Source organism: Phyllostomus discolor, chromosome 4, assembly GCF_004126475.2.
Source record: "Phyllostomus discolor isolate MPI-MPIP mPhyDis1 chromosome 4, mPhyDis1.pri.v3, whole genome shotgun sequence".
In the NCBI taxonomy this organism is placed as follows: Eukaryota; Metazoa; Chordata; class Mammalia; order Chiroptera; family Phyllostomidae; genus Phyllostomus; species Phyllostomus discolor.
This window is the reverse complement of record NC_040906.2, coordinates 81,005-102,512: the sequence shown is the minus strand read 5'-3', so window position 1 is coordinate 102,512 and position 21,508 is coordinate 81,005. Positions and strand designations below refer to the sequence as shown.

At 67.2% G+C, this 21,508-nt stretch overlaps 2 protein-coding genes across 2 annotated transcripts; both read left to right on the top strand.

The window, feature by feature from the left end:
• The first annotated feature begins 6,273 nt into the window (after positions 1 to 6,273).
• On the top strand, positions 6,274 to 13,323 carry GAL3ST2 (galactose-3-O-sulfotransferase 2). Its single transcript, XM_036022618.1, has 4 exons — positions 6,274 to 6,426; positions 9,878 to 9,961; positions 11,079 to 11,343; positions 12,037 to 13,323. The coding sequence occupies exons 1-4, from the start codon at positions 6,398 to 6,400 to the stop codon at positions 12,853 to 12,855; spliced, it is 1,197 nt and encodes a 398-aa protein (XP_035878511.1). The 5' UTR covers positions 6,274 to 6,397; the 3' UTR covers positions 12,856 to 13,323.
• A 1,833-nt stretch (positions 13,324 to 15,156) lies between these two features.
• NEU4 (neuraminidase 4) lies at positions 15,157 to 21,508 on the top strand. Its single transcript, XM_028511011.2, is given in 6 exon segments — positions 15,157 to 15,928; positions 18,816 to 19,022; positions 19,123 to 19,206; positions 19,209 to 19,328; positions 19,330 to 19,381; positions 20,213 to 21,508. Coding segments are annotated over 5 exon segments (1,461 nt in total). The 5' UTR covers positions 15,157 to 15,928; positions 18,816 to 18,818; the 3' UTR covers positions 21,214 to 21,508.

Sequence of the window (21,508 nt, the reverse complement as noted above, 5' to 3'; positions counted from 1 at the left end):
CTGGCAGGCAGCTCCTGGCACTTCGCCCCTGACGCCCGGAAGGCAGGTGTGGGGCCCCGTCTTCCCAGCGGCTATGGAGTCCCAGGTGGCCACGGCCTGGGAGGGTGGGGCCCTGGCCACGCAGCCTGGGCGTGGGGCCCGGACAGCTGCTCCCTGTGCTCACGGCGTTTCCCCCACACGGGGGGGCTGGGTGTCTCGGAGACCCCATCACCCCGCTGGCGTCTCCCCTGTGTGCTCCTGAAGGTCCCGGTGGCTGAGTCAGGGGAGCGCAGCCCCGCTGAGTGGCGTGGACACGGGGCGGGGGGTGGGCGTCCGTGCTCACGGCCACGACACGTGCTCCCCCTGTTCTGTTACACACCCAGAAGGCCCTGTGGGTGCCAGCAGGAGAGCCTGACCACACGGCCGTCTGGACGACACCACGGGCCCACTGGGCCCGGGCCACACGCCCTCCTGCCCACGGGGATGGCGCTCGCGGCCCGGGTGTGAGCGGCACTGGAGGAGCACCCGGCACGGCAGAGCTCGGAGGTTCCACACCTGCCCGACGCCGCACTTGTGAAGAGAGGAGCCAGGAAGAGGGGGGTGCCAGCCAAGCCAAGCCTGCCTCCAGGCCCCGAGCCCTGAACCCCAAGGCCCGCACCCTGAACTCTGAACCCCGAACCCCAGGCCCTGAGCCTGGACCCCGAGTTTCTGCTAAGGAGAATCTCGGATGTACCGGAGGTGGGCAGGGTGGCTGTTGTGTTTGGAGGAGGAAAAGTCTGTGATTTTCGCTTTAAAACCTCTAAACGGTGCCATCTGAGAAGAAGTGATATTAAGAGGGGCCCCCATGTAGGCGCCCCCCCCCCACCTGGGGGGTCCAGGGAGAGGAGGATGGGGAAGCCCCCCCGCAGGCCGGTGAGGAGGGAGACGGTGGTCGGGCCCCGGGAAGGCTGGGGGAGCAGGGGACAGGGAGGCTGCCCCCCCACCCCTGGGGTGTGGCCAGGGATGGGTGGCCCCGCCCAGGCCTGCAGGGAGCGGGGTCCCCGGGGGCGACAGGCTTCCCGTCAGCCCAGGGCTCGGGGTGTCCCTGGGCCGTGGGCCCGGAGGGCTCAGAGGAGGAGTTTGGGGCCCTGTGCCCCCTGGGGCTCCTGAGGGCAGCCACCACGCTGCTGTACGGAGGCCAGCGATGCCAGGTATGGGTCCCCTGACCTTGACCCCACTGACCCGGCAGACCACGAGTGGACGCAGCCCCAGGCCACCGCTCCGCCTTCTCCCTGACCCCCAGGAGGACTGGGGTGGCTCGGCTGGCTTCACCAGCCCCACTGCCGCCCAGCATACCGCCCAGCACCCGAAGGTTCAGGCTCCGAAGGCTGTGCCCACTCCCCAGGTGGGGGTGCGGCGGGCACACTGGCTGCCCCCATGGGCCGTCCCTGGGGTGAGCCCTGTGGGGGTGTCTTGCGTATTCCTCTGGGGCAAGCGGGCCACTGAAGTTTCCGGAGCAGCGACTGCTGCCTGAGGGAGAGGCTTCCCCTCGGGCCCTGCAGGGCCGGGCTCCCCTTCCCCTCGTGCAGATGTGGGCAGGCAGGTATGCCCTGCAGCACGTGGCCGGGAAGTCAGGCGATGCACCCTTGTTTCTGGTGGAGGCTGCAGCAGCCGTGGGCCTCAGACCCGGAGCGAGTGGGAGGTGGCTCCCAGGTGGGTCTGAGGTGCTGGTGGAGGGTGGGGCGTTGCCCCCGGTGCTGTCCTCCCAGCTCACCTGCTCTGGGGCCTGCGAGGGCTGGGCTCCGGCCCTGCTCCTGACTCAGGCCCTGGGGCCGGGTCGCAGCTGGCTCTGGCCAAAGCCAGGTGCAGGGCCTGCTGCCTGGAGGGTCCTCCGTGGCATGCGGCCAGCTGGTGGTCCTGGGGCTTGCTCCCCTGACAGAGGGTGCACTCCTGTCTGTGGACGGGAGCCCCTCCCAGCCCCTTGCCCAGGCCACCCACACCGTCCCGCTCAGGGGCCCGCAGAGCCCGGGGAGGAGGAAGCACATGGCCTGCCGGCCTCCCCCCCCACTTGGGTCCGCCCCAGAGGCCGCCCACCCCTGACACCGAGGGGTGAGGAGCGGCTGGTCTGGTGGAGGCAGCCAGGCCCAGGAGCAAGGCCCTCCCAGGAAGCAGGCAGCAGAGCAGGCTTGGCGGTGACCCTGTGTCCTTCGGTCTGGCCCTGCTGGCAGGGGGGCCACCTGACCCCGACTCCACTCCTGGCTTCTCCGTGCTCCGTCTAGGCCTGGGCCCTGGTCTCACAGGGCTTCGTCCACAGGGCCGCTGGCTGCTGACCTCAGAAACCCCCGTCGTGGGCTTCGTCCGTGTGCGCCCACAGCCCGGCGGAGCTGGTGGCAGCGAAGGGCCCCGGGCCTCGCCCTGGCACTCCTCCTTCCTGGATCTGGGAGCGAGGGGTGTGGACGACGCCCGAGGCGTGGGCGGCTGTAGGGAGAGAGCATGTTTCTCTTGGAGGTGGAGCAAGGCAGACCCTCACGGAGGGAGGAGTGTGGAGGGGGCAGGGGGCGTCCTGGCGGAGACCTGCCCGGCCAGCGTCCACACTGTGACCGCGGGGTGCAGGGGTGGGTAAGCGAGGCGGCGGGCCTCCCTCCACAGTCAGAGGCTCTGGGCGAGGGGGAGGGTCTGTGTGCTGGCCAAGAGCCCACGGCGCACAGCCCCCTGGGCCCCCTGGGCTGCCTGTGGTGGGTGACGCAGCTATCCTCCATCCAGACCCTTCCTCTGCACGATGCCCCGGCCCAGGGACACACCGCAGGTGAGGGTCAGCGGGCCTCCGTCCTGGAGTGGTATTCGCCCTGGGTGCAGGGTCACCCCGCTGCCCTGCCCCCATAGGATGGAGGGGAGAGAGACATTTGCCTCCCCTGGGGGCTGCCGGGAAGCCCCCCGCCCTCTCACAGAGCCCACCAGCCTTGGCAGCAGTATCCTGGGTCTCAGGCCACCCAAGGGCTCCCCGTCCTCCCTTATCTCCCCATCCCTGTCCCCAGTCTTGGAGGGTCGGAGAAGGGACACTGACAGCCAGGAGCTGACTGGAGGCCCTCAGCCTTGGGGTAGGGGGAAGCAGGTGGGCCTCAGGGGGTCCAAGGCAGGCTCTTGATGGGGGTAGAAGGACAGGAAGAGGCCGGGCAAGCGCCTGGCTCTGCGGGTGCTTCAGGGTGAGCGAGCCAGGTCTCCTGGGGGCACAGCCTGGGCGGGGGGCGAGGGGGTGGGTGGCGAGGGTGGGGGAGGCAGACCAGCCAGGAGAGGAGCCGTGTTCTCCCTGACACGCACTAAGCTGCAGGTGCCTCCCCCGGCCCTGGCAGACGTTTGGACCCTTTCTCTCCCGTGCCGGCCGCTCTCGTGGGGCCCTCCTGCAGACTCGTGGGTTGCTTACCAAGGGCCGAGCCTGCGCCTCCAACCCAGGCCTCACCCTGTGCCCGGCTTGCAGCTGTGGCCTGTCTTTATGGGCTCCGTGCCCTGGGCCCAGCCCCTCACCACCTGTGCCAACACCCCAGGACCTGGGTCACCTTCAGGGCCGGCGGTTCTGAGATTCCCCTGTCCCCTTGGGATGGGGCCCCCAGATACTTCTCACGGTGTCCATACAGCTGCCCTTTCTCCAGGGTCCCCTCACCAAGTGTCCTGAGAACTTAATCTTGTGAGATGTGGACACTGTCTACACCAGAACGTCAGGTTAGGGTGGGGGTTATGGGAAAACAACACACTTGGAAGAAAGTAAACATTTGTGACAACTAAGCCTGAGCCCCGGTGGGTGCCTGAGATGCCCCCCCATGTGGCACTTAGTGTCCCTCTCTGCACCCGAGGGGTGAACAGTTGGTGCCCTCCATCCGTCTGGCGGGTCCTTTCCCCCAGCCCAGTGCCCAACCTGAGCCCCGATACCTCAGGGGAATGGCGTTCCCAAGCGTAACTACGGCGACATCCCTGGCTCATTGTCCCTGAGGCTGATGCCTCTGCCCCCTGCACAGTGGGGCTCCTGCCTCCGGGAGGGGTGAGAGGGGCAGGCACCGTGGCTGGGACTGGATGCTGGATGGAGACCCGGGGCCTCCCTCCCCCGCTCACTGACACCCTCCCTGGGGCCACGGGCGGTCAGTGCCCCGGGCACCCTGTCTTAGGGCCGGGGGCTCAGGGCGTGACTCAGATCCGGCAGCTTCTTGGAGCGGCCACTGTGCGCCTTCAGCCAGTGGGAGTCTGCATGGTCCACGAGGATGTGGCAGCCCTGGGAAAGGCTCCCTGTGGGAGAGTGGGCGTGGCTTCATCGTTCCCCTTGGCCTTGGCCTTGGTCTTGGAGATGTGAGGGGCTTCTGGGTGTGCGATGTGCACACGGCGCCCCGCCACCCTCCCTGGAAAGAGCGTGTGCTGGTGGTGGCTGCCTGAGCCCAGAACAGACGCTGCCCCAAAACAGCCACGGCAGGGCTGCAGCTGCCCCACGGGCCATGGGCTCGAGGACGGAGGCCTGCTGCCGAGCCTCCGAGGGCCACGGTGTGTCACGCAGCGTCAGCGAGGTGCCTGCTGACCGATACACCGGCATCCAGTAGTTTTAACTCTGCCAACCTGCTGGTCCAGGAGGAACCCCCCCCCCTTTGGGTCTGTGCAGCTTGGATTCCTGGTGGGCTGTGCCCCGTCCGTGTGAGGCAGGAGAGAGGAGGAGGAGGAGACTCCGGAGGGGCCCCAGGGCTGAGACCCTGTTCTGAGACCCGTTGCCCCTGCTTTCTGGGAAAGCACTGAGTCAAGGTGAATCACGACTGCACGGGTGCAGAAGGTGCTACCTGACCCCTGCCTCACTGTAATGGCATTATGATAAATCAGCCTTGTGGGAGCAGCCTCCCAGCCCCGGTGGCCAATCAGGGCACATCGTGGAGACCACATGTGCAGCAAGTACTTGCCAAATACAAACACGCCAAAACTGGCCAGGAAACATCCACCCTATAAGGAGAGAATCCCTCCGGCCACTGAGGGTCAATCTCTGCTTGGAGTCAGCCCGCTCCCTTGCTCTGTGGACTGAGCTATTGCTTAACAAATCTGTGCGCCCTCTTCTCTGCTCTAACCTCTGTGTGTGTGTGTGTGCGTGTGTGTGTGTGTGTGTGTGTGTGGTCGACCGCCGAGAGCCTGGTTGCCTGTGCCCGCCTGTGACACACACACTGCCGTCTCTCCTTGGCGGTGTTCTTTGCAACTCCTGCCCTTGCTTTGGAAGGAAAGCACAGGGCTTGGCTCCAGCTCCCCTCCGAGGGTGGGGGCAAGGCCGGCTGTGGCCCCTGGAGCGCCTGCACAGTGCCGCAGCGTGCGCACCAGAAAGACGCCACCGTGGAGGAGATGGAGGTCCCAGCGGGGCAGGGGGGTGGCCAGCCTCTCGCACCAGGCTCGGCGAGGGCCAGAGAGGGTGTGGTGGTGCCCCCCCCAGCCTGGCCTCTTCCGCAGCACTCCTGTCTCAGCCCCTCGGCTAACCCCCCGCCCAGCCCCCGTATTTCCACCGCACCCACCACATCCGTCGTCTCTGGCCAGGGCAGGGGACCACCAACGAGCTCAGACCAACCTGGGCACCGAGAGGGGGGCGTGGAGGGAGGTGGCTTGCAGCAAAGGTGCACAGCCTCGACGCGTCCGAGTGTGTGTCTGGGCGCTCGCTGGCCAAGAGGGTGCGCCAGGGCAGCTGGGTGCGGGAGCGGCCCCCACGGGGCCCACGGGCTGCAGGGCTTCTGCCTTTTTAATGGTCCGTGCACATGATCAAGTGCTGAGAACACCGTCCCCAGTCCGTTGTCTGTCTCTTAATCAGCTTCATTTCTTGAAGAGAGACAAGAACTTTGTTGCTTGTCTACAATGATATCCTCATTGAATGTTTTTTCCAACCCAAGACCTAAGAAATAGTCAGTTTTCTCCTAGCACCGAGCACGCTTTCCAGAAGAAAAGGAGATGCAGAAAAGCTCCTCCTCTGGGTCTCGTTTTCATTATTCCTCCTCAAGGCCGCCGACTGTCTCCATTTCGTACCCGGACATTCGCACCTCCTGCGTTTGGGCCTGGGGGCTGCCCACAGCTCCGTCCACGCTCCCGCCTGTCCGATGGACCCCGGGGTGGGCGGGTGGGCAGGTGTGGCCGGCGAGGCAGCTGGGAGCGAGGCTGAGGAGGAGCCAGCCCTGCACCCAGAGCCACACCCAGTGCCACTCCAGCTGGAGCCCCAGGGAAGTTCCAGCCCTTCCTGGACCCACACTGCTAATCCTTCCCACACTGCTAATCCTTCCGTTTGGGGTGAGGGTGGGGGTGTGGCTTCCCACCTGATAGGGCAGGTGAGCTTCTCCGCCAGCCAGAGTCATCTGCAAGGCCACCTCCAGCCTGTGCCCTGGGGTGGGAACCAGCAGGGAGCCTGGAGCCCCCTGCCCTGCGTCTGTGCCCGGAGCCTGCCGACATGCTGTTCCTGCTGGGCAGCTCTCGGAGGTGAGGTGGGGGCTGGCTCTGGAGGGGAGACGAAGAGCTTCTTCAGTCCCTGGATGTTCTGAGAGCCTGGCAGAACAGAGCCGTTCTCTGTCCGTCCGGCCAAGGACCTCTCAGGGGTTTGGGGCTCTTTCCTGCCCACACTTCTCGGAGCTCACCCGCAGGCCTGGGCCTCGGGAGGACGAGGGCTCGGGGCGAGGGACAGATGAGGGTTTGGTGTCTGGGCTGAAGGCAGCTGGGGGCTGAGAACTCCTGGCTGTCACCCTCCTGGGCTCGGACCCCTGCATTTGCGCTGGCCCTCGGCCCTGCCTGCAGCAAGCCCCCTCTGCACTGGCAGCACCTGCACCTGCATTTCAGGATGCTCCTGGGGGCCTGAGTGACCGTGAGGAGTCCAGCTCGGAGCGACAGGTGGCCGTCCCCCTCCACATACAGAGGGTTGCCCTCCCCGGCACCCTGGGGTTGGGAGGGAGGCAGGTGTGGTCTGGAAATGCTTTACATTTTACTTCTCTGCCTCACCCCACATGCTCTTGGGAGATTCTAGTGCTTCTGTGTGCCTCCTCCCCACCTGTCCCCACCCCTCCCTGTGGCCCTGGAGCCAGCAGAGGTGGGGAGGGGCCCAGGTGTCCCACCACACTGTGAGGAGGAGGCAGGCAGGCTGGGGCAGCGTGGGGGAGCCCCAGGGCATGGGTTGCCTGGTGGGACAGTGGGTGGTGCCGTTGTCACAAGGCTGGGGGTCAGTGGTCGCTCTGAGCGTCCCAGGCTCAAGGGTTCGGCTCAAAGCCCATGAGAGAGGGGGCTCCGGAATCACTGTGCTGCCAGAGGGAAGCCCGCCAACGTAACCGTCTAGTCTGGCAACAAATCAGTTCAGCCAAGCCGCCGAGTCTCGCGTCAGGAGGGGGCCGTGCAGATGGGCTTCTGAGGTGAGACCGGTCTTGGGTAAACAAGCAGTGGGGGGGGGCGGGTAATGAGGAGTGCGCCTGTGGAATCAGAAGATAAAACAAAGGCTATTGATTAGAGCAAACTGTAAACCAGTTCCCGAGTCTGTAAAACTCCGTTGGGAGGACTTCCAGACGGGAAGCTAGAAGGTTCTTTCTCTGGAGTAAGAGCCAGCGGCGGTGGCCAGAGCCACACCCCCGCCCCCGCCCCCCGGTCTGCAGTGTGAGCAGGGGCCCAGGGGCCCTGTGCGGTGTGCGCGGCCTCGGGAAGGACAGTCCTCGTCCCCATGTCCCCGAGGCTCGAAGTCAGAGGGTGGGAGGAGGGGGAGACGCCCGTGAGTGCGGGGTGTCGGGGGAGCTGGGCCCGGGGCGCAGGCCAGTTTAGGAGCGGGAACACGGAACACGGAAGACGACGACCTGTGTTGGAGCCCGATGCCCCCCGCCAGGCGTTGCGATTCCCACCAGAACACACTTTCTTCCCCTGAGGTCACCCTCACTGTCACCAGGGCCGACTGAGACCAGCTCCTTCGCTGCACTGAGTCCGGTTTCAGTTTGGACTGATTATCTGGGTGAACAAGGGCAGCGGCTGACCCCGAGGGCTGTTCTAACCCTCATCTGCTGGAGTCTCGTCAAGTTTCTCCAGGCTGAACTTCAGTCGGCCTCTCGGGGCAGAGACGCCCAGACACACAGTCGCCGTCGGGCTCTGTGCCGCGGGCACCTCGTGCGCCTGCGTGTGCTGCGTGTGCTGTGTCCCCCGCGTGTGCTGTGTCCCCCGCGTGTGCTGTGTCCCCCGCGTGTGCGTGAGGCAGGGGCCCTTTCGGGGCGCTCTGCTCCGCTGCCCCGTGTCCCTGAGACCTCACTCCCAGGGCAGACAGGAAACAGGAGGTGGCAGGAAGAGGTTCCTGTGGACAGCTGCAGTCTTGAGAGGCAGAGGGGAGGGGTCAAGAGGTGCGAACCGGCAGGTGCGGAGTGCCGGCAGGGTGGGAGAGCACTCGCGGAGTACTGACCGTGCCGGGTGCCTGCACGCGGGTGTGGAGAACGGGCGGGGGGAGCCCTTCCGGAGTGCGGCTGTGCGGCCACTGGGCTCCACACCCGACTCTAATACAGAATACTACTGACTGCAAACTGGAACGAAAAATAAAATTTAAAGTTCTTCTCTTAAAAAAAGGCACAGTCTTGAACTGGAGCTGAACCTACAGGTGAAAACCCTGTGGGACTCTGCCTGGGTGTGTGTAGCCCCTCACGGTGGCCGAAAGGGCCTGGGGCAGCAAGCACCCCGGGGCCCAGACTGTGGCCCCTGCCGCTAGGACTCGGGGTCCCCGGGAGGCGCGGCGGGCTCCAGGCCCGGCCAGGAAGTGGGCCAGACAAGCCCGGAGCCCCCCATCACACCAGGCGGCAGGGACGCCACCAAGACCAGGACAGCAGGTTCTGCAACAAAAATCGACCAGTGGCCGGGACATGACCGGATCATACATTAAAAACGCTTTTCCGCTCTGGTGGTAGGACTGCACCTTGGATAAACACTTCACGTACCAGGGCAACAACAACTAGCAAATCAAAGTGAGCACAAGGAGAGGGGCAGGGTCAGCGTGAGGAAGGCGACGCACCCAGACTTGGCGCTCCCCTGGCTCCCGACCCAGCCCGGCCTCCAACCCCTAGGACACCCTTTGCTCCCTCTGGGCACACCCTCAGGTCTCTGGCATCCACCCGAGCTGTCCCCCCCCCCCCCCCAGGGGCGCGGCTCTGGCCTGGCCTGGTTCCTTCCACCAGGCATCTTTGCTGGACGCGTCTTGGCTCTTCCGGTGCTCCAGGAGGCCCCCCCCCCCACGGCCCCGGTGTGGATGGACACCGACGCCGTGTGGCAGGGACAGGGTGGCCCGCTGGTTCATCTGTGTCTGGGCTGCAGGCCTGTTCCCCAGCCTGTGGCCTCAGTGGGTGCCAGAGACCCCAGAGCACGCGGGTGCTGACATGTGGGGGCTCTTGGTGACTGCGGGTCGAACTCCAGACAGGTGAGGTCCAGACAAAGGCTCTGTGGACTTTGGCCCTGAGGTCCGGGAGGTGGTGCAGCGAGAACACCAGCAACAGGAGGGTCACCACGGGGCACCCTGGTCCCGGCATCTGATCACAGTGTTGTCCTTGGGTGTCCCAGCTCAGGGGCCACTGTCTGGCACCCAGGAGGCCCCCTCAGGGTCCCCCTCTGTGGGGGCGGGACACCTGGAATACCATCTCTCAGCCTCCCCCCGGAGGTGCCCCGCAGGTGTGGGGTCAGGGGTCTCAGTCAGGCAGGCCTCCAGCGGCCCCTGACCTGCTCTCGCCTGTGCCCGTCAGACCCCCTCCCGGAGCACGAATCTGCCTCTTGGCTTCTCCTGGCTCCTGGGCAGTGGGTGGTGTGGCCTGGGGCCCCAGGGGCCATGCAGGCCAGCACACAGCCAGGGTTCAGCAGGAGCTGAGGTGGGTGGAGGGGGTGGCCCTGGCCTCTCCTGTCCCCGCCTGGGGACTCACTGGTGCCCTGCTCACAGGTGCTTCTGGACCCTCCTCCTCCTGACCCTGGGCGTGTTTCTGCTGGCCGGCCTCCTGCGCGTGGACACCGACACGCTCGCACCGTGAGTGCTGCGGCGGGTGCTCTGCGGTCTGGGCGCTGCTCCCTCCCAACCAGAGCAGGGCCTCCGCCTGCCCGCCTCCCAGGACTGGCTGTGACCGTGGCGGGCCCCACCTCCCGGCCGGGCCTCAGTCTCCGTTCCACGGGAGGAGGGTGGGTCCTTCCTCTTGGGGACCCACAAGCGCCCCAAGGCTTTCCCAGCGAGTCTGTGGGCAGTGGGTGTGGGGGCTCTGGGCAGGTGGGGGTGGGTCTGGGCCAGGAAGGCCTTGGGGAGGCCACTGCGTGCAGAGGGTGACTGGGTGCTGAGAGGCAGGGCTGGGCCCACGGTGGGTCTGGGGAGGTCGGGACCCCTGCTCCCTGCCTGCCGGTGGTAGCTCCTCTGTGAAGGGGTCCACATGGATGGCCGCACGGGGCCAGCAGTTTGACCTGGCTGCTGGGAAGGCTTTGGGGCCCCAGGCCATCTCCCTCGGCCCCCACCCCACCCCTCTGCTTGGATCTGCGTGGGAGATAAGGGACTGCCGGAGTCCCGTGGGCCCCCAGGTCCAGTGAAGGCCTCCAGACCTTGTCCGCTACCAGCCAGGGTCGCTCTTACTGGCCCTGCTTTGGGGCCCGGCTGCTCTAGGCTGGAGTCCACAGCTGGGTGGGCCCCAGCCTCCACTCTGGCCCTGCGGTCCAGTTGGCTCATCCCAATGTCAAGGGCCAGCTGAGAAACGACAGATGTGTGGCCCAGGTCAGAGGGCCAGAGCCATGCCAGGCGCCAGACAAGAACCTGGGGGTTTGCAGGGGGTGCCAGGGCCGGGGGCCCTGCCTGCACTACGTGGGGAGCAGATGGGGCAGCCACTCACGGGACCTGGTGGACCAGGACACCCACTGGTCCTCAGGGCTGCAGGGCTGGGGGTGCCCCAGGTCAGGGAGCCACAGTGATGGGGCTGGGGCTGGGGCTGGGGTGTCAGCAGTCTGGGGAGTGGGGTCTGGGGAGTCCGTGGGCTGGGGGTCATGGGGTTGGGAGGGAAGAGCAGGTTGGAGGGTCACGGGGTTGAGGTCTCTCTGAGCGGGGTTTCCGCCTGGGGGGTGCAGGTGTGGGGGTGTTCCTCCCTGACGGCAGCATGCTCTCCCCGCAGCCTGCTCGGGGGCCGGGCTGAGGGGCACCCCGTCACCAACGTCATGTTCCTCAAGACGCATAAGACCGCCAGCAGCACGGTGCTCAACATCCTCTTCCGCTTTGCCGAGACGCACAACCTGTCCGTGGCGCTGCCTGCTGGCTCGAGGTTCCACCTGGGCTACCCCTGGCTCTTCCTGGCGCGCTATGTGGAGGGCGCTGGGCCGGACGGCTCACAGCGGCGCTTCAATGTCATGTGCAACCACCTGAGGTTCAACCTGCCAGAGGTGCGGCGCGGGGCGGGCCCTCTGCGGGGGAGGGGGGGCAGGACTCAGCCCCGGGCTGCGGAGGCGCTTGGTGGCTTTGGAGTGTGACCACTGGCAAGGTGTCAGGGCCTGGCCCCTGGAGAGACTAAGGTCGTTGGGGCGTGTGTGGTGCCTGGCTAGAGGAGGGGCTAGTAGAGGTCCCTCGGGAGATCCCATCACCCCATCCCCCACCCGCCATTCCCAGGCACCTACAATTGCTCTTGGAATCAGACCCAGGCGTCTGCACAGCCTGCCACCCCTCCTCCTCCCCTTGCTTTCTCCCGGCTCCCAAACCTCCCAGTTTTCCCACACCCGAGACTTTTCGCTTCCGTTGCCCCCTTCGGCGGGACGCTCTTCACACCTCCTCCTGGGGGTCCTCTGGGTCTCAGCAGAGAGGCTACCCCCTCCTAAGGGGTTTCCCTGACTTCCTTCTGGGAGGAAGTGGAGACCCTGGAGGGAGTTCAGAGGAAGGGCGTGGCCAGGTTCAGGCCCGCCAGGGTCGCTCGAACACCAACACTCGGGGAATGTTCAGGGGATGCAGGGAGGGGGCGGGAGGGGCGCCACAGGTCCCGCTGTGCCCTGGGCAGGGTGGGCAGGGTGGAGAAGAGGCCACCTGCCCCCTGGGCTGCGGAAGAAGCCCAGAGTGTCACCAGCCCTCCTTCTGTCTCCACACAGGTGCAGAAAGTGGTGCCGAACGACACCTTCTACTTTTCCATCCTCAGAAACCCCGTCTTTCAGCTGGAGTCCTCCTTCACCTACTACAGAAGTTACGTGCCCGCCTTCCGGGCCGCGCCGAGCCTGGACGCCTTCCTGGCCGCCCCGCACACCTTCTACAACTGGAGCCAGAGCCTGAACAACGCCTACGCGAGGAACCACATGTGGTTCGACCTGGGCTTCGACCCCGACGAGCTGGCCGCAGAAAGCCACGTGCGCGCGCGTCTGGCCGAGGTGGAGCGGCGCTTCCAGCTGGTGCTCATCGCGGAGCACTTCGACGAGTCCATGGTGCTCCTGCGGCAGCGGCTGCGCTGGCGGCTGGACGACGTCGTCTCCTTCAGGCTCAACTCGCGCAGCCAGCGCAGCGTCGCCAGCCTGACGCCCGAGAGCCAGGAGCGCGCCAAGCACTGGTGCGCCTTGGACTGGCGCCTCTACCAGCACTTCAACCGCACCTTCTGGGCCTCCGTGCGCGCGGAGCTGGGCCCTCGGCGGCTGCGCGCGGAGGTGGCGCGGCTGCGCGCACGGCGGCGCGAGCTCATGGGCCTGTGCCTGCAGGACAGCGTGCCCAAGAACAAGACGCAGATCGCGGACCGAAAGCTGCTGCCCTACCAGTCGGGCGAGGCCGACATCTTGGGCTACAACCTCAGGCAGGGCCTGGACAACGAGACGCTGCGCATGTGCCAGAGGATGGTTATGCCGGAGCTCCAGTACATGGCCCACCTGTACTCCCTGCAGTTTCCGGAAAAGCCCCCCAAGGACATCGCCTTCCTGGAGGCGTAGCCTCTCGGTGTGACGCCAGCCCCTCTGCAGTCCTCCTGCCAGGCCGCGCGCTCCGCCTCAGGCTTGGGGCGGGGCTCCTGGGGCATCGGGAGTCCCTGCCCTGCCGGACCCCAGGTCTTCCAGGTGAGCCCCGCCCCCCCCCCCCCCACCGTGAGGAACTAGCAGAGACCCACCCTCTTGGCCAGGGCCCCACCCATGGACAATAAGTACAGGCGATGTGTGAGGGCACCAACCCGTTCATCAAGGAAGAAAGTCTCACAACGCAGGAGAGCGAGGGAGATGGACCTGGCAACAACCCGGTGCTTGTCAGAGGGAACCCGTGTGGACCCGCCGCCCTTCGGAAGGACAAACCCGGCGGCTTCGGAGGGGCCAGCGCAGCAGGGCCGTGCGTGGGTCTCCGACGGAGCGCGGATCGGCTCCCCTGCACCTGCCAGCGCTGCCACCAACGGCTGTGGAGGCGGCGCTGGAGTCGGGAGCCGGGAGCCGGGACGGGGGGGGGGCTGGGGCCTGGAATGCTCAGCTTCCCATCTTTGGTGGTCGGAGACTTATTTCCACCGAAGAACGGTTTTAGGCTGAAAAATGCTCAAATTGTTTATGAGACGAACAGTGGAGGGTCAGCGCTGCAGCCCCGCCGGGACCACCGCCCGCCCAGGTGTCCGGTGAAGGAAGCGCCTGCGGGAGGGCCGCCCTCGGCTGCTCTGGAGGCCAGGGCGGACGAGGTCCCGGGAGAGGGCCGCCCGCAGGCGCCCCCGCGGGTTGGCTGTGGGGAGGGCGGGCGCACGCCCTGCCCGGCCGGACGTGGTCCCTGGCCGCTTGGGGGCCCAGCGTCGGAGTGGGGTGCACACACTCAGCACCACGTGCCCTGTACCCTTCAAAAAGTGGGGCTCCTGGAGAAATAGAGCTGCCCTCACACTGGCTTGCCTGCCCGGTGCTGGGGTTCCCTTCTTTTCGCATCAGGGCCCCAGCTCGGAAGAGCCCGGCAGCTGGGCCAGGCACCTGCTGCAGGTGCTCCTGGGTGCAGGTGTGGCCACGCTGGTCAGGTGAGTCAGCATTTCAAAGAAGGGGAGATTCTCTGCCGCACCCCCAAATGAGCAGAACAGGCCACAGCTCTCTTGGACGATGGTTTATGGGGTGAACTTCAAAAACAATCCGTTTTTAATGAAATTAGAGGACATATTGCAGTAAATTTGAAAATAAAAGAGACTATTTGGAAACTGAAAAAACGACTTCCAGAAGACTGAATAGAGACAGTGAAGAAGACGCTGCAGAGGGCCAGGGTGAGCCAGGGACCCCCGCAGGACCACCCACCCCCAGCCCAGAGGGCGAGGCCCGGCAGAGTCCCTCGGGAGCACGGGGAAGGGGGCTCAGAGCCCAGGTGGGCTGGCAGGTGGGGGAAGGATGGTTAGAGCCACAGGCAGACACCGTGGGTGAACAAGAAGGACTGAGATCAAACCCAGTGCCCTGGGCTCCAGCGGACCCCGGAGAGAGCAGCGGCCACAGCCGGGCTGGCATGGGCCCCGGGCAGAGCAGGAGCCGCCGCTGCTCCCGGACACGGAGCGGGCTGCGCCATGGTCCGTCCTCAGCGACACAGAGCCGGGCGGCGGGGTCACCAGGGCCACTCCGTGCTCGTGCCTGAGGGGTTGGCAGGATTGTGGACTGGTGCGGGTTTGGGGGGAAACTTTGGGGTGTTTGTCACCGTGGAAAGTGTGTATGGTTTGTCGTAAGAACTCAGGCGCGACCGGCCCAAGTTGCCCACCCAGAGGCTGAACATGCTGGTGTCCGGCCCAGCCCCTGAGCTCTGGGGGTAGGCTCTGCCGGAACTCCTGTGGGGGCAGGTGGGGGCTGCTGGGGGCCAGTGGGCACGTGCTTGTACCCGGAGGAGTGGGGACGTCTGGGAGGCAGACCCTCTGATCTTCAGGGACGCTGGAGGTGCAGGTCTTCACTCGAAATCTCCTGCTCGAACAAAGCTGCTCCAACTGAAACGTCAAAACCCCGAGCGGAGCCGCGTGTGGGCCACCTCCTTCTTCTGGGGCTCTGGGGGACACCCCGGCTACATGGCCCTGCCTGGGCTTGGGGGTCTTTGCACGGGTAATTTGGGGGCTTGGAGGCTCCATTTCTCCTGAGTCCACCAGACTGTGCCAGGCCTGGACTTGGGGGATGAGAGGGGTCCTCGCTTCTTGGTTCCGGTGGGGCTCCCGAGGTGGGGTGTGTCATCTGCCCCCCTCTCCCTCCCTGTCAACCCCCTGGGCTTTTGCCCGGGCGCCCGCTGCTGGCTGGGGACCTGAAGGGACATAGCAGGTTTGTCATTTCAGTGTGGACATCCTGTGACATCTTAGTTTTCCCAGAACCCATTTCTCCCTTTGAAGCCTGGAACACGAGGGGAGGGGGCAGAAATGGAGGGGGCAGGGCCCAGGGGCAAGCCCTTTCACTGGCTGCACCTCCCTGAGGCCTGGCCTGGGCAATGGTCACCTGGGCCGCGGTCACCCATGAAGCCACCCTGGGGACAGCAATGGGGGAGTGGGCGAGGGTGAATGGGGTCAGCTGGCAGGAGGGGGCCCTGGGAGGCAGCTCGTACTCGGGGCTTGGGGCGGGGGAGGGGGTGCTGGCCTTCCTGGTCCGAGCCAGGGTCCCGAGCACTGACGTGGGACTGGAGCCAATGGGGGCCCAAGAAGCCACACCCTGGGGGCGAAGGGGAGGGCTGCAGGGTGTCAGCAGGGCAGAGGCGTCTCTGCTGGAGGCCTGGGGGTGGCTGTGGTCCCCGTGCCACAGGCCACCAGCACGGGGCGGCGGGGGGAGTGGACCAGCCAGAAGAAAGGAGCCCTGTACAGCCCCATCCTGACACCGGCCCCACCCCAAGCGCCCTCCTGCACCCCCGGCTGCCCTGCTGCTCCAGGGCTGCACAGCTGGCGGGAGGGTCCTGGTCCTGGTGCGGCCCTGGGACGAGGCCAGTGCCCGCCTCCCACCCACACAGCGGGCCCTTGTCTCTGGGCAGCTCACGGGGTCCGAGAGGCAGGCAGGCAGGCAGCGCAGCAGCCGCCCCTCAGCCCGCTCTGCGGCTTCCCTTCGGTGCCTGGTGAGTGCCCCGCTGCTTCCCAGCCACCCAGGGCCAGGACCCGGCCCCTGCTGCCCCTTTGGCTGCCCCCGTGGCCTGAGGGCCACGGATGGGTGGATCCCCAGTGGGCGTTTCCTGGGAGTCAATTCAGAGGATTGGATGGGTGTGCCTGGGTGTCGGGCTCAGGTCCCAGTCCACGGAATGAGAAGCCCCCTCCCACCTGGGGGCGCTCCGCCAGGTGGGAGAGCCTGTGATTGAGTCGATGTCGGATGGAGCACAGGGCACTTGGGCGGGGCTGGAGCCCTGGGTGGGGGGCGGGGGGCGCAGGGCTGGGAAGCCCCTCCGCGGGTCTCTGTGGGAAGGGCCCTGGCCCCTGACGTGCAGCGTCTCAGCAGGCTCCGCGGCGACAGGCCCAAAGGATGAAAGGGGTGCTGCCGGGGGGCGGAGGGGCAGTCGCCTTGGCCGGCCCAGTGCTCCAGGCCAGGGCCCAGACGGGACAGGCCACAAGCAGGGCTGGGCAGGCCCCTGCCCTGGGTCTAGGGTCAGGGGACCGGGTTCTCTCGGAGGTCCCGTGGCCTCCCTGGGCCTCGTTTTCCCCTTCCGGGGTGTGCCGCCCCTGAGGAGGCCCTGCCGGGGGGCGGTGGAGGGACACCCACATAAAGGTGCTGTTTCAGCTAATATTCAGGCAGAGCCACTTGGCCACAGCCAGTGCCCAGACCCTGCTGGACTGGCAGTGCTGGGCGGGGCTGGCTGCCCGGAGGCCCCGTTCCTCTTGCGAGGGGGGCCTCCTGGGAACTTCGGGGTCTGGTCCAGGCCAGGGTGCTCCAAGCACCCCGCGGCCCTGCCCTGCTGCTCTGTGCAGCAAGCAGGAAGACCAGCTGGTCCTGGGAGCCTCCCCCTCCACCACTCTGCCCCCAGGCTGGGGGCGTGCGGGTCCCCTGCTTCTCCCGACACCAGCTCCCTGTGGCCCCAGGCCCTGGGGAGCGAGCCAAGTGGAGAGAATGCCCCGCTGTGTCCATTCACCCTGGAGGGGCACGTGGCACCCACACCTGCTTCCTGCTTGGGCGTCACTGCCCCTCCAATGCGGGTGGGGGCGGGGCCCCAGGGCTTCCAGGGCACAGATGTCGCTCTCCGGGGGCCCAGAGGCCGTGGTGGGGTGGGCACACGGGCGCCTGCTGGGCACATGGGCCTGGGCAGAGGGAGCCCGAGGCTGAGGTGTCTGTGTCGGGGACCTCAGGTGTGGAGGTGCACCCTCCCCTGTGTCCGAGTGAGGCTCCTCCAGTCTAGGGGTGTGTGTGTGTGTTCCTGTCACCTGCCCTGCACCCCAACTTCTTCCTGATGTGCTGCGTGTAGCAGCTCCACTCTGCTGCCCCCTGTCCCTCTGTCTGCAGCACCTGGCCCTTCACTGCCCAGCTCAGCACTCTCACCCACGTCCCTCCGTGGGGCTGCCCAGGCTGCGGATCAGAGGAAGGGGCCCCTGGCTGAGGGGACTGCCAGCCTCGCATGTGCCCCAAATTCAGCCCTGAGGCCCAGCCCTCCGAGCCTCCCTCAGCAGCACGCTGGGCCCCCAGAAAGGCTGCCCGGGCCGGCTCCATCCTCGCTGTGTCTGAGCCCAGGCCCAGGGAGGTTTAGGGAGCTGGGCTGTGTGGGGCAGGGGCCCAGGGCCAGGGGCGGGGGGGCATGGGGAAGGGCGGTGGGAGAAGGGTCCCTCACCCTCGCTGCACACGGGCCCTCCCCCCCCCAGGGCTCCGGGGGTCTTGGACATTGCCTCCCTCCGGCTCTGTGGTCTCAACTCCCCACTGCGGGGAGCCCACCCAGCCTCCCCCACACTGGGCTCTTCTCCTCTGTCCGCACCAGTGGCTCGGGGCTCAGCCAGGGCAGGACTCAGACTCAGAGGGCGCCCGTCTTCCTCCCTTCACTGTGTGGGGGCAGCTCCTCTCCAGTTCAAAACCCTGTGCCTCAGTGCACCCACCCTCCCTCCTCGGGGGCAACCGTCTGCCTGGACGGGGCAGGGTGCTAGGGTGCTGGCCTCTCTGGCCTCCTTGGGGCCCCGCTCACTGCTGGGTTCCTACACCCATCCTGGGTCTCGGGAGGCACGCTCAGGGGCTCTTGGGGGCACCCAGAGGGGGCAGTGGCCCTGCTGGACCTCCGCATGACCCCCGTCTCGCTCAGGGGCCCGAGGGGCAGGGCGGCAGCTCCCCTGCCCACGCAGACGTCCCGCTGGGGCCTGGCGTTCAGGCTCCTCTTCTGCGGGCCTGCTGGGGACCCCTTGGCTGCGGCAGGCGACCCCCACCCCGGCTGCTCCCCAGAGCCCCCCGAGTCTGGGGACCCTGCAGGGCCGAGCAGGGTGCCGGCGGCGGTGGTGGCAGCAGGGCGCCGTGCTCTGTGTGCGGAGTGTGTGTGTCGGCGACACCGCGTGCACATCCGGATGTGTCTCTGTTCGTGTCTGAGTGTCTCGTTTCCCCCTGCGTCCGGGTTGTCCGTTTCTGGGTCTCTCTGCATGGCTGGCTCCCGAGGTCACAGGGCCCCTACGTGGGGACACTGACCCCCTCCCTGTCCAAAACTTCGGGCCCTGGGGGCACTTGGCTGGCCTCCTTCCAGGCAGGTTGCACTGGCTGGCCCCAGACACAGGGACGGGCAGGGGCGGGGCTCTGGCCAGGCTCCCTGCTCCCCTTTCGTGGGCTGTGCTGACAGGAGGAAGGGGAAGAAGATTCCAGGCATTTGGGGGCGTGGTGGCTGCGAAGCAGCCTGGGGCAGGGCACTGGGCAGTGGGTGCGGGAAGGCCGCGGGGTGTGGGTGGCGGTGTCTGGGCCTGTAGAGCCCCTTTCCCATCCGAGTTGGGGCCGGGTGGGGGGGGAGGGGGCGTGCCTTTCCCCAGCCCGCTGACCCGCTTGCCCTGGGCCCGCAGAGCATGGGGACCCCGCGAGTCCCTACGCGGACCGCGCTGTTTCAGAGCGAGAGGAGTGGCCTGACCTACCGCGTGCCCGCGCTGCTGCCCGTGCCTCCCGGGCCCACCCTGCTGGCCTTCGCGGAACAGCGGCTCAGCCCTTACGACGCGCACGCGCCACCGCCTGGTGCAAGAGGCGCGGCACGCTGGCAGGGGGGCGCCGTGCGGGTAAGTGACCGGGAGGGGGCGCGCGCGCGGGGGGAGGGGGCGCCCAGTGCTGACGGGGAAACTAAGGCCGTGCTCGCCTCCTCCTCCCCCCTCCTGGCAGTGGGGCGCCGCGCTGGTACTGGGCACTGCGGCCCTGGAGCAGCACCGGTCTATGAACCCCTGCCCAGTGCTCGACGCGCGCACGCGGCACGGTCTTACCTCTTCTTCGTGGCCGTGCGAGGCCAAACCCCCGAGCTGGCGCAGATCTCCCAGGCAGGAACGCTGCGCGCCTCTGCTTGCTTGACTAGCCAGGACGCGGGGCGCACCGTGGGGCGGAGTGCGGGACCTCACAGCGGAGGCGGTGGGCGGTGCTGAGCGAGGTAGGCAGGGCGAGGGGCAGAGCGCAGGGATCCCCACCTGGGGCAGGGCGTCTGCGCAGGGTGGGGTGTAGCCTGAGCGGTGACAGGTGGGAGTGGTCTGGCTCCAGGTCCCTGCGCTGCTAGCCCCATCTGCCCCGCCCCTAGCGGAAGGGTCCTGGACACAATTTGTGGGACTGTCCCATCCCTGACCCCTGAGCCCACAGACAGGTGGTGGTCTCACCAGCTAGAACAGGCTCTTCGTCTTCCCAAGCTGCGTCTGAAACTGAGCCCCCAAACCCCAAGGACTCCCTCCTTAACCACTCCCTCCTCCTCCTCCTTCTGCTCCTCACACCCAGCCCAGGCTTTCGGGCAGGTCCACCTCACCTCAGGGCTTTTCTTCCCCAAGGACCTCACCACCCACTGCCCTCAGGGACCACCCTGGCCCCGGCAGGTGGCAGGCTCTGAGACCTGCAACAATTAAAGAGCTACCTGTAGGTGCAGACCCCACCCAGGGCGCTGGGGCCCCGGGTCAGGAGGGGCCGCCCAGACGGGTCCTAAAGTCGCCACACCCCGCCCCCTCAGCCGCCCCTGTCTGGACAGCGCTCATGCCAGGCACAGTCGCTGGCCGTCTGCCTGTGTCTGGGGACTCGCCACCTGTGCAGGTGCTGGGAACGTGGCCAAGGGGCCCGCCTGGGCTCCGCACTCCCACCAGTGCCCTCAGGAGCCCTGTGCAGCCCTGGAGGACTCAGGGTGGCCAGAGGCAGGGGGGGCGGAGGCTGGGCCAGCAGGTGGCTTCCTCACAAACTGCCCCCCCACCCCCTGTGGCCCCCGGCTGTCCCTTCCTGTCTGCAGACTGGGCCACGTTTGCTGTGGGCCCCGGCCACGGCATCCAGCTGCCCTCGGGCCGCCTGCTGGTGCCGGCCTACACCTACCGCGTGGACCGGCGTGAGTGCTTTGGCAGGATCTGCAGGACCAGCCCCCACGCCTTTGCCTTCTACAGCGACGACCACGGCCAGACCTGGTGCCACGGCGGCCTCGTGCCCAACCTGCGCTCGGGCGAGTGCCAGCTGGCTGTGGTGGACGGAGGGTGGGCCGGCAGCGTCCTCTACTGCAACGCCCGGAGCCCCCTGGGCAGCCGCGTGCAGGCCCTCAGCACGGATGACGGCACCTCCTTCTTGCCGGGAGAGCTGGTGCCCGCCCTGCCCGAGACTGCTCGGGGCTGCCAGGGCAGCATCCTGGGCTTCCCAGCCCCACCCCCCAGCTGTCCTGGCGACGAGGGGTGGTCAGGGGGCTCCAGGGTGACCCCCTTTCCTCTGAACCTCTCTGCTAGAGCCCAGGATTCCCCCAAAGAGGGCTCCGGAGACACCCGAGGGGGTGGGGGGCTGGGCAGGACGGAGAAGTGTGGGCATGGCCCCGGGGACCCAGGTCCCAGGGAGCCTCGTCTGGGGCCTGGGTTCCATGGGGACAGGAGGGACTGGGCTCCCCAGCGCCCCGGCCCCCCTGCTGCCTTGGCTCAGAGCCCCACGTGGCTGCTGTATTCACACCCGGCGGGGCGCAGGGCTCGGCTGCATATGGGCATCCGCCTGAACAGGTCCCCCCTGGACCCCCACAGCTGGACAGAGCCCTGGGTGATCTACCAGGGCCCCAGTGGCTACTCTGACCTGGCGCACCTCGGGCCGACCCCGGAGGGCGCCCTGACCTTCGCCTGCGTGTACGAGAGTGGGGTCAGGGTGTCCTACGAGGAAATCTCCTTCTGCCTGTTCTCCCTGCGCCAGGTCCTGCGGAACGTGCCTGCAGGCCCAGGGCCGCGCGGCCCGGGGGGCAAGCCTCGGGCCCAGTGCTGGCCCTCCTGAGGAGCCCTCCCACTAGGCCCGGCCCGGGTGCCCAGGGGCCTGGATGGAACTCTGGGGCCCCCCACCCCCTGCCGGAGGCGCCTTCGCCCCTTGGCTTCCTCACGCAGTGTCGTGGGGGTGTGTTCGAGAAAGACCCCGTGCAAAGACACGGAGGCTCAGTTTTAATACTTCAAACCAGCAGGGCTGGGCTTCAAGCAGGGATGTGCTGCCGGAAGCCAAGGGAGGTGGGCTCGGAGCCCCCGGGGCGGGCGGTGGGGCGCGGGCCAGGGCCACTCGGGGCCCTGGGACCGGCGCA

Bases quoted from the DNA above. Each gene is read 5' to 3' on its own strand.
- GAL3ST2 (XM_036022618.1), top strand. From the start codon at position 6,398: ATGCTGTTCCTGCTGGGCAGCTCTCGGAG. The intron at 6,427-9,877 runs GTGAGGTGGGGG...CCCTGCTCACAG, and splicing joins CTGCTGGGCAGCTCTCGGAG to GTGCTTCTGGACCCTCCTCC. The intron at 11,344-12,036 runs GTGCGGCGCGGG...GTCTCCACACAG, and splicing joins TGAGGTTCAACCTGCCAGAG to GTGCAGAAAGTGGTGCCGAA.